The 13,923-nt window shown below is 41.6% G+C and overlaps 1 protein-coding gene across 3 annotated transcripts in view; it reads right to left on the bottom strand.

The window, feature by feature from the left end:
* The window catches only part of frmd4a (FERM domain containing 4A), an 89,363-nt gene that overhangs the window by 64,748 nt on the left and 10,692 nt on the right, over positions 1 to 13,923 (bottom strand). The window contains exon 1 of one of the 3 annotated variants that reach the window (XM_058074707.1): positions 7,970 to 8,351. The exons of the other annotated variants lie outside the window; for them this stretch is intronic. Coding sequence (XP_057930690.1) covers positions 7,970 to 8,002 — 33 coding nt within the window. The 5' untranslated portion in view covers positions 8,003 to 8,351. Of the gene's footprint in view, positions 1 to 7,969; positions 8,352 to 13,923 lie in introns of those variants that run through there. 3 annotated transcript variants of the gene reach the window in all.

The following is a 13,923-nucleotide window of genomic DNA, read 5'->3' as shown; positions in this document are numbered from 1 at the left end:
TGCAAATATTCCCTGGAGTATGGTGAGCATCAATCTATCAAGTGTAATGATTTATTCAGGTTTAATTTGCTGTACTGTGTACAATGGGAGAAGTGTGATAATAAGACACCTGGCAACCAATATGCGGCCTTGGTAGCTAAATATCTACATACACTTGAGAGGTCAAGTAAAATAGGATATAACTATCCAGGATGGCGCTGTTGGCCATCTACTGCTGTCACTCCAATTTAAAGTTTTTGGTTTTAACTTACTGCACTCAACAAAGGGTTTCATCACAAGGCTCCAGCATACCCCTATGACCATAATGAGGATGAGCAGATGGATGGAGGGTTTCATCACTACCCTGCAGCCAGCTGGTGAAGCTAAAAGTCATCCTAGCACGTTCTTCCATCGCTACCTGGAAGGGGCGTGGATTACGTGATCTTGGCCCTCCATGGGTCCATTTGGCTGAATTGTACCAGTGGCCGGCTTGGATGAAGGGTTCTGGATCAACTGCTCCTGCTTGACCCGTTGCTGCCAAAATCTGAGGACACTGTTAATGCCAGATCGCTAACAAACAAAACCATTAAAAACTGATCTTGGTGATCCCATAATGCTGGTCTTGTTTGACCTAACAGCATTTGACAGTATTTTTCAAGAGATGCTCCAACTCCTTTGCCCTGCTCTAGTCCCTCAGGTATCAGCATCAGCTGCTCTTAAAAGGTACCAAAACCCAAGCGAAAGCTAAAAGTGGACAGGTCAGTTTCCATTGCTGCTTACAATGTGGAACAATCTCCCCCTTCACTTGGCCACTTTTAAAACATTTTAAAACCTACTTTCCCCCTTGGCTTTTAACTCAGCATGAGACATATATTAACTATACTAAAATTAACTTGGACGGCACGGCGGTCGAGTGGTTAGCGCGCAGACCTCACAGCTAGGAGACCAGGGTTCAATTCCATCCTCGGCCATCTCTGCGTGGAGTTTGCATGTTCTGCCCGTGCATGCGTGGGTTTTTTCCGGATACTCCGGTTTCATCCTACATTCCAAAAAAAACATGCTAGGTTAATTGACATCATCGTCCATGAGTATGAATGGTTGTTTGTCTATATGTGCCCTGTGATTGGCTGGCGACCAGTCCAGGGTGTACCCCGCCTCTCGCCCAAAGACAGCTGGGATAGACTCCAGCACCCCCGCAACCCCCTCGTGAGGAAAAAGCGGTAGAAAATGAATGAATGAATAAATAAAATTAACTTAACTATATTTTAATGTTTAAGTTTGTATGGTATGGTACGATATGGTATATACTTCTGTGAGCGTGGAATGATTAAAAATTAAACACACAGTTGCTAGAATACATGTCTTTGTCAGACACTATGACGCTGTTTTTGGTGTCATGCACTCCTGCTTCCAAAATCCCACAGAACCTCTAAAATATTCTCTATCCTGAGTACAATTTTGAGCAGCTTTATCCCCCTTTCATCCTGGTACCTTCATCATTCTGCTATTCCTGACTCCCTATTTATCCATCAATTTTTTTCCAGCAGCTCCTAAACTGCAAGCCTCAGCAGGCGACACTGAAAATCTGTCTGGTGGCAGAATTTTGCTCTAACCAGCTGTGCATGTAGCATGTTATTATGCATGCAAATTGAACATCATACATGTATGTGTGAGGCATTGCGAATTGGGGGAACTGACATCTTTCTCTCCTTGAGTGTTGCAATCATAATATCCACATGTGTGTACTGTGTATTCGCTTTCCATTATTTTATTTTAACAATATGGGAAATGTGAACAAATTGGAGGTCATCCTTACAGTAAAACATTGGAACATTTTTTCTCCCCTAAATGTGCTCATTACTTCTCTTCCTGTTTCATTGTTTGGAATGGCTAGCATCCTTTCCACAGCTGTTTCCAGTCCTCTGGTGTCTTGTAAAAAGTGAACAAAGCTTGTATCCAACATAACACATGTGGTGGCCAAAGGGATCAACCAAAATGCACCCAGGCCCAGCAAACTTGTTGTAGTTGCTAGATTGCCAATTACCCTCAAAGGAGACCCAAGGCCAAAGAGGAGGGACATGGATTGAACCTGAGTGATTTCCCTTTGCAACACCTTCAGGCTGTGACTAAAATTGTGAATAAGCCAGAGGACTGGAACACAGCGCATTCAACCGGAGACCAACTGGGAGTATTACATGTTGTATCCAGTTGTTATGGATGGACTTCCAAATTAAGTTTCACAAAACATCCACATCCCCCTCCCACTCCCCTCAGTCCTCGGTTTCCTTCCTTTCAGCCCCCCCCAGGACAGTGTTGACACCAGTCCACTCCATGGTTGGCCAATCAATCTTGAGCAGACTGGCCAACGGCTGTGGCCTGCTTTAAATCCTGGGAGAGAAGACAAATTGGGTAGAAGTAGAAGTGACGGCGTGCTTGTAAATGGGAGAGAATCAGGTGGGGGTCGTATGATAAACCGAAAAGAAAATATATGAAGGGGTCGAAGCGCTTATTTCTGATGTTGATATATGTAAATCTTTGGATAGGGTGATATATGATATCCTTTCAATGTAGAGGTCACCGTTCATGGTTGGGGTGATATTACTAATCCTCCGCTCGTTTATCAAACTGTGGTTGTTTGAGTATGTGTGTGTGTGTGTTCTTGCCTAAATCCTAGTAATAGAGAGCGTAATTGTCACTGAGATATTGGAAAGGCAAAATGTTTCATCGGTTGTTGCTATGGCATAAACATTTGACAAAACTGACAGCATACAGTAATGTATACTAGAATCAAATTATCCCTATTATGTTAAGCATCAATCGATGAGAACATTTTTATTATGCTACTTCCTTGGTCTCTTTGTGGGTATTTACAGAAATGACATTTTCCCTCTCATCTTTCAATGGCTTTTCTAGGAAAGCCTTCAACGTGATGGTGAGCAATGAAGTCGAAAATCTGTACTCTGTGTTTCCATGACAACTTCTAACATTAAGTGAATCACTGGTTTCCTTCCTTGGTTGCTCGATTGCGCTCTGATTGATCCCATCACACGGGCCTCTTCAAGGGGACAAAAGCACATTTGACATGCTTGACACAGCAGGAATTGCGAGCACAACACTTGCCGGGATAGCGGATGCGCGGCGGCTATGCCCTTCACGCGGCAAGCATGAAAATGTGCAGGGGAGAGGGAGCACTTCAAATAGAGATTCATGGCATCCCCACTGATCCAGACACATTTAGTCATTAAGCATCTGACATGAGATTCTTGCGCATATACAGTACCTCACCAGAGTGAGGACATCCTTCATTATCCTGAACCATTTTTTATTTGGAGTATATATTTCGAGGGACATACTAATATGGATCTACTTGAGAGTAGTCAGTGCACAGCTTGGATAGTATATAGGTTGTTTGTTTAATTAAAAATTTAAAAGACAACTCTGCATTCATTTCCATCATACGCCCTGCATGGTTTTGGCCGCCATGATGGTAAGCAGAATCCAGAAACATTGCATTGTAAACATGTCCTTGGTACATTGCTCAATAATATTTACAAGTGATTATTCACTGACTAACAATTGTTTACAGCTCAAGGGCAGCATTATGCACCAATCATTTCAACAATTTGAACATTTATTCACAGCAGATACCTACGTAAGTCGTCCTTATTCTAGCACATGTAGGAAACAACCTGAACCCTAAATAAAAAATGGGTTACAATCTTTAAAACCAAAGCTAAAGCTCTTGCATATTTGTCCTTGACAGTGAACTTGGGACAGCGTGTTGTCCCTTGTGGTTCACAACACCAGACTATCCCTCTCTGTTATTTACTTTGGCCCTTGAACACTTCACGCCAACCTGATGGGTGTTGAATATGTATTTGAGTAGCCAAAGGCACTCCCACCTTGTCCCGCAAATTCAAACCACACTTACCGTGTCTATACTTCTTAATTATTTTCATGCAAGCAGCAAGGCGTTGCTGCAGGGTTGTGGTTCTGGTCACTTCCCTTTTGGATGACTTGGACTGCTCTCTGTCCCAATTCTGAATTTAGTCCCCCTGACAGCCGCCTGCCTGAAGGGATGCAGGGACCAATACTGTATTTTGCCTTTGCATTATCCCACAATTTGCCATGGCAATATGTGTCATTTATTTACATATTTATTTATATAAATTTATATAGATATTTACATATTAGATATTTCCCATGATGGTCATTGTTAGCTAGCTCATATAAACTTGTTTTCTCGTGCTAGAATGCACAGAAAAGGGAAATAAATATGTGTTAATGTTTCACATAAGGATTGTAAATGATGGGTAAAATTCCCCCAAAAAGTGCAGTTAATCATTTAAGGGCTATTATGCTCCTTCATGCTCTGTGAAGTGTTGGTTCATTTTATCGGTCAAGCTAGAACTCCATCAGGTGACGCTACCATTGCTGAAATAATTCTGCTTGTGCTTGTTCAATTGTTCAGTCAAACGCAATCATGATCCTTGCCGATCATTGCCACGCCATTCTTCCAAAATAAAATGCTTGTCAAAATTGTCCCACCAGCTGTTGGGTCCAAACACCTATTTTTACGTGTGGATGGAAGGCCAAAACACATAGAAAAATGTGTGTGTGTTTCTTTTATTCATATTTGTGTGGACAAAGCCTTAGTACATTTACAACATTGTTATGCGTCTGATGTTTGTATTGGTGTGAAAGTGTAGACGTGCAAAATTGTGTTTCATAACATTTGGTCAAAATATGACAGAGGTTCTTAGAAACCACTGAAAATAAAGAGACATATTTCCTGTCAAAACTGACCATTTCTAGTGTTGAGTGTGCAGTATGTCTGAAAATGCAAACATCCTGTAATGGACCCATCTGTCACAGCAGGTGGGCAGCACGTGTGTTGGTCACCGTGGCGGAAGAAGAGGCAAGTGAGCGTACAAATGACAGCAGTTGGAAAGTGATGGAGTACACAGGAGACACTGATTAGACTGATAACACATTTACAGGGTTAAGCTCTTGATAACTACTCCATATTGATTCACGGACACACAAGAGGGGAGAAGCGTTGTTACTGCACATGAGCAACACTAATGCACTTCAGAGTATGGCACATTTATTAGAGAGCGAAGATTCAATTACGGATGTCCTTGTTCTACTCTACTGACCTATATGCATACATTATAAGTAGTGTGTGGGGGATTTCCTGTACATTATTTGAACATCAGTTCTTTACGCTCAGACCAGCCAGCTGGACACATTTAGCTAGGACATTGTATTGTATAATTATAGCTACTAGTAAAACATCCTCCACAACCTTGCTTTTCCATTCAGGTACGTCAGCAAAGTAAGGTGCAGCCATTCACCCTTCACAGCCCCTCCCATAATGTATAACATAATACCGCAATGCCTAAGCCAACAATTAGACACATAAATCAAGCAAAGCCTACAGATGAAGTGTATGCAGTCTTTGAGTTTGGAGCTATTTTAGTTATAGTGGTTACGGACGTCATTGTCACCGCTTGCACTTGTGGGCCGTGACCTCTGGAAATCTCTAAACTGCCACTTAGGGCCTCCAAGGAAAGCATGCAATGGTCAGCAGATATAAACAAAGAAATAACAATGCAACAATAAGAAACATGTGTAAGCAACATTTATAAACACTTCAGGTCAAGGATTTCTCCGCTGTCTTTTAGTTCAAAACAACTCAGTGGAATTGCAACGCATTCCCTTTTTATTTCTATTTCCCCTGCTTCACTGCCCATTACTGTCACTAGTAATAAAAGAACAGCACAGAAGAGCGATACAGAGAGGAGGAGTACATCTACTAAAGCCTACACAGCACAAAATTTCCCATTTTAGAAGGCAGATGATTATGGAAGGTGCAGCTTCTTGTAGGTTTGTGCTTTTCCTTATGATTTATCTTTAGACTGAAGTCATTTTTTGTGGCTCCTTAAAGTAAAAGCCGCAATGCTCCAAATGACCTGAAACAAATGTTGGGGTTTGATTAGTTATAGTAAATAGTATAGCAGTATTTCCTTATATAGTGTCTGGTGGTTTGCTTACTCAACTGCAGAGAGTAACAGACATCTTCTAGGAATAAGGCAAGAAGACGACTGTATCTGGAGTACAGCGATATTGTATTATGGCCTCCACCACTTGCTTTTGCGTTTCTTCATTTGTTTTTCCAGAACATTTCAGTCATAGTAAAAATAACTGTTTTTTTTAGAATAGACAATTTTATAAAAAGGGAGTTTGGTTTTGCCCAATATTTCCGGTGATTAAAAGTGAAGGCAAAAGCAAGAAAAAAAAATCTGTGTAATTTTAAAGACCATTATTGTTGTAGTTACGGCAACAACCCTATTGATTACAGCTTATATCTACTTTTTTAACACATTAAGCAATGGCTTTCTGGTATGACACGCTGTGATTCTTTCAAATAAAGTGATTTTGATTCCCACACTGATACACACAAATCTTTCCTGCAGGGCGTCAGAAGCTAAATGTGGTTTATGAAGATAAACTAAAGGGAAAAAAAGGTCACGTAATCACTGATGTTACCGTTACAAGTTATTAGCATAGCTTTTGGGCAAATGTGGTCAGCGTGGCAGACAGCATTGATATAGCAGCAAGACTTGACCCTGTGCCATTTCTTTGAAGTTGACACTATCTCCAAAAAGCCAATAAACGTCCCTCTTTTGGCAAATCACTGAGGCTGATCTGCAATTACCAGATAGTGCGCTTATATAAAGTGCCAAAGAGACTACAAGGGGTATTGGCGTTATTTGAGTTAGTGAAATGGAGCGAGAAAGAAAGTTTGTTTCACACTGTGCAGAGAAGGAGGGGAAGATTTGAAGGTGAGAAAGGAGAGGGCAGCATAAGCTTGAGTGTACCCTCGTATAACAACGGCATCAGGTTGTCTACGTGGCCTCAGCAGGGTGCCATTAGTTGGTTTTAAGTAGCATTGGTGTATGCAACCTGTCACATGTGCAGCTGGAAGACCAGGTTCCATTCAGAATTTATTTTTGGTTGTGTCGATCAGCACCAGTGGTGATACACTCTGGTAGGGGGATGGGGGTGGGGAGTTGTCAGACTGCAAAATCATCTACTAGCAGGGTAAAGGAAGCTAAGAATTAAAATAGAAAATTGAATTCTGCATAACGTTGTTATACTGCTGCATTGTAGTGTATGCTGTGCTTGTTAGCCTTACTTTAACCGTGCAGACCACTAACTCACACACACGCATTTGTGAAAATGCAATCATGCCTTTAGAAATAGTAATACCGACCATCGTATTTCTGCAGTTATAGCGCTTCACCTCTACCACATATACATTCACACTATAATATATATGCAACATAAAATCCCAGCTGGAATAAAAAGATATTCATCCCAAACCTCATCTTGGAGAGAGACAGGGCTCTCAGGGTGCATTCAAATCCACACCATCACACTGGGCGTCCCATGCAGTACCATGGCATGCACACAAGTAATCAACTGTATTCTGACAGACTTTCAATACACAAATATATCATTTTATTTGCCTTTTCTGCCTGGAACAGAGCAGGTCTGGATGCAGGGTATTTTTTATGGCCAAGCTACTTAATACAAAGGCTCATATGTAACAAGAACAACAGTCAATTGCACTGCTTGCACCTCTTTCTCTGCTCCTCTGGCCCAAACCAAAAGGCCAGGGACTTGTACTGAAAGGAGAAAGGCACCAATCTCACACACACTGAGTCATTCTTTCAAAGCCAACACTTGTCAATGGGTGCATGGACACACACGCACAAACTCACAGCTTGCATCGTTCTTTCACATAATATAAAACAGCATAAGGCAGCAACTTGGACCGAAAGTTCTCGGCTTGAGTTCCAGCATCACGGACCAATTCATTTCAGCAGCTCAGCATCCCTTCTCCCTGTGTGACATTTTGGTAATGGTTCCCTGGATGAGAGGCAGTAGTTTTAGACACTCAGCAATCCCCATGGTAACCTACCCGCGTCCTCATTGGCGATAGCAGCCCCTCCATGACGAATTGGCTTGGTTCCGGTGGGGTTGCTTCCCTCGGCTGTGTCGGCGGTATTATCCCGGTCCGCAAATAGATCCTGTTAGAAACGCTGTCTCATCCTTGGAGCAAGCATCTCCCTCTCCTACAGCGGAGCTCCCTACCCGCACACACAGAACACTGCGTGGTTTGGTGTGTGTGTGTGTGTGTGTGTGTGTGTGTGGCACTGTCACACACACACACAAAGCCACACATGCATTTGCGAGCGGGAGGAGAGAGGGCAGTGCCAAACTCCTAGTGCTTCTCCTCCCACCAACCTGTCAGTTGTTGTGAGATTTCCCCTTACACAGCAGTGATTTCAACAAGCTCTCTCTCTCTCTCTTTCTCTCTCTCACTCCATCTCAGTGCCTCCAGTACATTTGTTCCCTTCAAAGTGGCAAATGACTGCATTAAAAAAATGTTCGAGCTTTGCTTCTCTGCCCTCCTTGCATCCCATAATGTTTCCATTGCAGTCCTCCTGTTCACTGCCCGCCCCTAACATGGGAGGGAGGTATGTGCGTGCGTTTTTGGCGGAGAGATGGGGTGAGGTGGTGATAAAGGGAGGAAAAAATCATCAAGCATGTGAAAGTGATGGGGGAAAAAAATACACAGAGGGCACTCTCGGGGCTAGCATTGTCCCTCAGGACAATAGTGGCTCTTAATCGCCTAGCAACCTGATCAGCTTCCATTCTCTTAATAGACAAGAGCATGAGTCACTCTTTGAAACACACAAACCTTGTCTCTCCTTTTCACACATAGCCATTCTCACATGGCTCCAGTTGTAGATGATCATTAAACATGGCAGGTCATCACAAGGACTGCTTTGAGTGTAGTAGGTTTGAAGATTATATATATTTACAAGGCATGGTGACGGATAAGCATCTTTGCGTGTGTAAGTGTGCTAATGCATTGCCATTTAAGTGGACAAATAGTCACCTCTGCTCCCAGATTGCAGGTGATTGTTGCCGAGGCAACCATCTCAGTTTAGCTACGAGTGCAAAGTGAGAATGTAAAATTGGAAATAAATAAGTGTTGTCCTCCTATTCTGTGGCATTTGCAACAAGGGAGGCTTTAAAACCACCACATACCACAAACGCGCCCACTTTCTCACCGTCTTGCTCACTTATTTTCAGCAAAGTTTCTCTGTGTTGACCCAAAATGGTGAAGAGAATGATTAAATATACTGAATTAACCACAGTGGACTTTACTGTTAAAGCCACATTGTTATATTTTTGGACAAGACAGCACATTACTGCCTGATCTGGGCACAAATGTATATAACAGTACAGTAGGTACAAAGACACAGTATATAATTCTTTATGATAACTAAACATACAGGAGTAAGTGGACTGCTTGAATAGCAATGTACTATGCACTGGATATACACAGCCATCATTATCTAAATACTTAACTGGCAACATGTGAATACCAAGCACATTTTGTCTTGCCTATTGCATGGTGGTACCATCATGGTCCTCGGCGCATGAGTGCTACGGGTAGTGGTGAGCTGTGGTACATTGGGGTAAACATTTATGTACCATAAATGTTATCAGTGACATACTGTATAGCATAAATGTAATCAAAAGAATGAAATCAATGATAATCATAGCTTAACTAGTTTTCTGGTGTTATAATGCACAGAAAAGGGAAAGAAATATGTGTTCATGTTTCACATAAGGATTGTGAATGATGGTTAAAATAAAAAAGGGCAGTTTTAAACCATTTTTGTTTTATGTTTATTTAAATAATTACTTAACACGCACATTGTGGCGCCCTATCTGATAAACATTACCTTTCAGCTTTGTGCTTAATATCAACAAATGAACATCTCTGCACGTGCTTTACAGTCATGTTGTTTGATTTAAAAAGCCTGTTCAAATGGGAATCTCCCAAAGGAGAATATTCCTTGGTTGACTTCACATCAAAAAAGGTATCACTTTGTACTGAGCATCGCCACTGGACCATATGACTGTATCACAGCATGCGCTACACTCGCTCTCTCGCTGACACAAACACAAGCATGCAGGGACATGAACACGAACAGACACACAAACACACGATACATCAACCCCTCATTCTCTCCTTCACACATGCGCAAATAATGGATAAAATTGGATAAGTGGAGCAGAGGTCTCAAAAGGGAAGCCCTCGAATCTCATTATTTCGCTAACCTCTGACGGCAGTAGGAGGCCTTTCCTAAATATACACAGAATGACTGGAGGTTTATGCCATTTCCTCACATAGTCTACCTAGCTTTTTTTTTTTTTTTTTTTCTGTACTTTCAATGTTCACAGCTCATGGTGAAGCTGAGTAAATATGGCAACTTTCGCTTGGCGTCTGACTGGGAAGGATGATGTTTATGGCACCAACACTATAAATATATATTTCAAGCATGGAGACATTTATTTACATTCATTTATTCATTTCTGTTTCTTTGTTACCGAGTTTGGCAAGTCTCAGTGACATATGGCCAAATATATCGCCATAGCGCATTACCGGTGGCAGTGAATGTGAACCCGTCAGCAATCCTACATGTAACCCCCAAAAAGGCTAAACATAGGCAGACAAACACCTTGTCCCTGCCCCCAACCCTTCCTATAAGTCTCCATTAAATCTGTACAGAGCTACACATGAAAATAGGAATGGGTGGATGGGATAGAGGAGGTGATAACATTATACTAACAGGGTAATACTGCACAGTGCAATGCATACTGCAATTTATTGCAATACACTGCCCATTAAACCCAACCCTGTGCCTCCCCATCCCCCATCAGCCATCACCTTACCCCTTCCTCCTCCTCTTCTTATGGTTCTTGCTGCTCCGGCTGGACCTTAAAATGAATCCCTTGTGACTTTTTTCATCATGCACATGTGAGCTAACACACCTTGGATAGCGTGTGGTGATGCATCATAATGTCTTGCTATTCCTATCTCATGTGTTGCCACTAAATTTTGACTTCTTGGTGTGTGATCTGGCTTGTGCCTGCAGCCAGAGCAAATGTTGGGGGGGAAAAAAAACAATATTTGCACACAAATGCCTCGACAAATGTGTGATTTTCTCAGGCTGTTTCTGCAGAGAGCTGCAATTAGACTGTAAGCAGACGGCCAATGAGCTGTGGTAATTAGCAACCACTGAAAACACTGTGCTTTCACGGGGAAACAAGGGGAGTGCTTGTACTGATTTATCAATTAAACTACATCACGGGGAGGAAGGCAGGATTAGAGGCTTTTTTCTGCTTTTAAAAACCCAGTGATTCAACCTGCTGTCTTTAAAATCTACCGATTAATTTGGTCCAGTTATGTTTGCTTTTTTGGACTGTCCAGGGAATATCATCTGCATTAGAAGTGTAACAGACCGCATCAATAAGGATGATACCTAGTCCAACAGCCCATGTGAATTCAATAAGAACAGGTTGGCATGGAAAGGAGAAAGACACAGAGTCAGGAAGAGAAAAGAGAGAAGCCATATTAATCGTTATTCGCAGTGCGCGCCCGAGCATCTGGCTTGGGGACCCATAAGTCAATGTGCGACCCTGTCAGAGCATTACAGCTAAATCAATGCCACTCGAGAGAGAACTGCTGTGGACTCTCATTTGCTGGACTGAGACTCCCGCTCTGCACAAAACAACAGCCATTGACTGGTGTGTGCCTGTTAACAATCAGAGTCAATACACCGGGCCGTCTGATGGAATAGCACATTGTCTGGAACATGTTGGTTTGCACATTTCGCACAAACATCCATGTTTCATCGGCCGTGATCATAATTCACATTTGTCTCTCCTTTTTGCAGCTTTCCACTCCACATTAGGCCATTCAGACTGGCAGAGGAGCAATCTAATTCCACTAATTACGGGTGGATACATGGGACATGTATCTGTGAGATTAAGTAGAAGTAATACACCATGACGGGTGTTAATGACTTTTTAAATCAATTATCCGCATTAAATACATAGAAATCCTGACTGGGACTGGAGGTAAGATGGAAGAGGGTTTAATCCAGGTATTGCTCAAACAGTGATAATGAGTAATATCTGAAAAACACATTCTCATGAGTCAAGGCTTGGACCTCCACCTGAACAAGATTTTAAGAGGTTATCGAAATAAAAAATGAAGGAAAATTATCAAAATGGTGAACTTAAAAGTTGTACATTGTGGAAACCAAACATATTTATTTCATGATGTTTCTAGGTACACGTCCCGCATCCTTGATGCAATTAACTTATTATCCATGCGTCCCGATGACGCACCTCATTTTCCCCAAGTGAAACAATACATACAAATTTTAAACAACCACCCGTGTTTAAACTCAAACTATCTTGCAAAAGAATCCGAGAAAGAACCCAAACATGAACTTGAAAATTGCAAAAATAAGAATTCCATAGTAAATAAACCAATTTTTCCCGCAGCGTGATGGTGTTGTTATCGTTTGATGAGGTTTTAACAAACAAAAAATGAGCAAAAAACATACTCTAATGGCAGTTGTCAATACTGGATCTCTACCACCCTTGTTTCTTTACTTTCTCTAAAGGTACATTCGTATGAACAAATATAATAATGTCCACAAAAGTAGCTCATAAGACTTTCACTTTTTTTGCTGTCGTTGATTGATGTAACTTAGGTGATTTTGGTGATTAACAAGAAACGTGGAAATGTGTATTTAGTTGTACAAGGCATTAAAATGAACAAGACACTGAAGAAAGGTGGCTGTTTTCAATGAATGTAAATACAGATACAATAAAGACATACAAAACAAACACGATGTGATATTTGAACGCAAACAATTGCAAGATTAATTATACAGCAGATATACACCAATGACGGTTAAGATTTGCAAAGTTTTACTGAAAACAATATCTGCACAGTCCAAAAAATGTTTTACAATGCCACATATTCTACTTAGATTATTTCCAATTCCATTGTTTGTTGTACAAAAAACTGTTCTGAAATACAAACTAATCAAGGTTGTTTCAATCTGAGAGGTTCCACTGTATATTGAAACTACATTCCTGCAGCCAGAGGGATCGTGTTTGAGGTAGCTGGAGACGACTGTTGCCAGGGGGGACGACTGCATGTGTGACATGCAATCTAAAGTTCATTAAACAGCAGTTCAAGGAATCATGCTGTACATGCATATTGATGCACACATACAGACACAAAATATATGAAGACCACATTTGCTATGTGTGGGTGCACTCACTAGCCTGGAGGTAGTTTTAAAAAAAAGAGAGGGAAAGCCCCTCTCCTCCTCCCTCACACCTCACCGCCACCGCCGTCGCTGCTCAGAGGGAGGAACATCTTATCTCACGAGTGCAGAGACACAGAGAATTAGAGGGAGAGAGACAGATGGACGAGCGAAATGTGAGCTAGAGGATGGGCTGAGCAAGAGTGGGCGAGAGAGTGGCAATGACAGAGATGGAAAGAGAAAGAATATTTAATCACACTCATTTCCATAACTTTCATCATCTAAGGAAACATCCTTTGTCTCTTTAGGTCTTTAGCTGAAAAAAAAAAACAGCATTAAAAAAACTCATTTGAGCAGCATTCACCCTTCTTTGATGAAAGTGCATCTGCATAATAGACTCATCTTCTTCATTTAATACGTTAGTAGAATTAAAGGGGCTTCTACCCACCACACCACTGCACGGTAGAGATGTACAAATGCTACAAAATACATTTTCCTGCTATCTAAATGCACAATTCAGAGGCAAAGGAAGAGGCACACACACAAATGCACGTCCGATGCTATGAAGTCACTCCAGAGTGGTATCCCAGCAACCGTTGCCACGGGCAACCAGCATTCACAGCACACTGAGCCTTGCACAATGCACATGCCTATGAGTTACATTTGCACAATCTATTAAAGTGGCAAATTGGTCATGTATATTAATACGCTGTTCCTTACTACT

The sequence above is a fragment of the Doryrhamphus excisus genome, chromosome 6 (genome assembly GCF_030265055.1).
Source record: "Doryrhamphus excisus isolate RoL2022-K1 chromosome 6, RoL_Dexc_1.0, whole genome shotgun sequence".
In the NCBI taxonomy this organism is placed as follows: Eukaryota; Metazoa; Chordata; class Actinopteri; order Syngnathiformes; family Syngnathidae; genus Doryrhamphus; species Doryrhamphus excisus.
The sequence above is the reverse complement of the archived record's forward strand: the minus strand, read 5'-3'. Positions and strand labels throughout refer to the sequence as shown.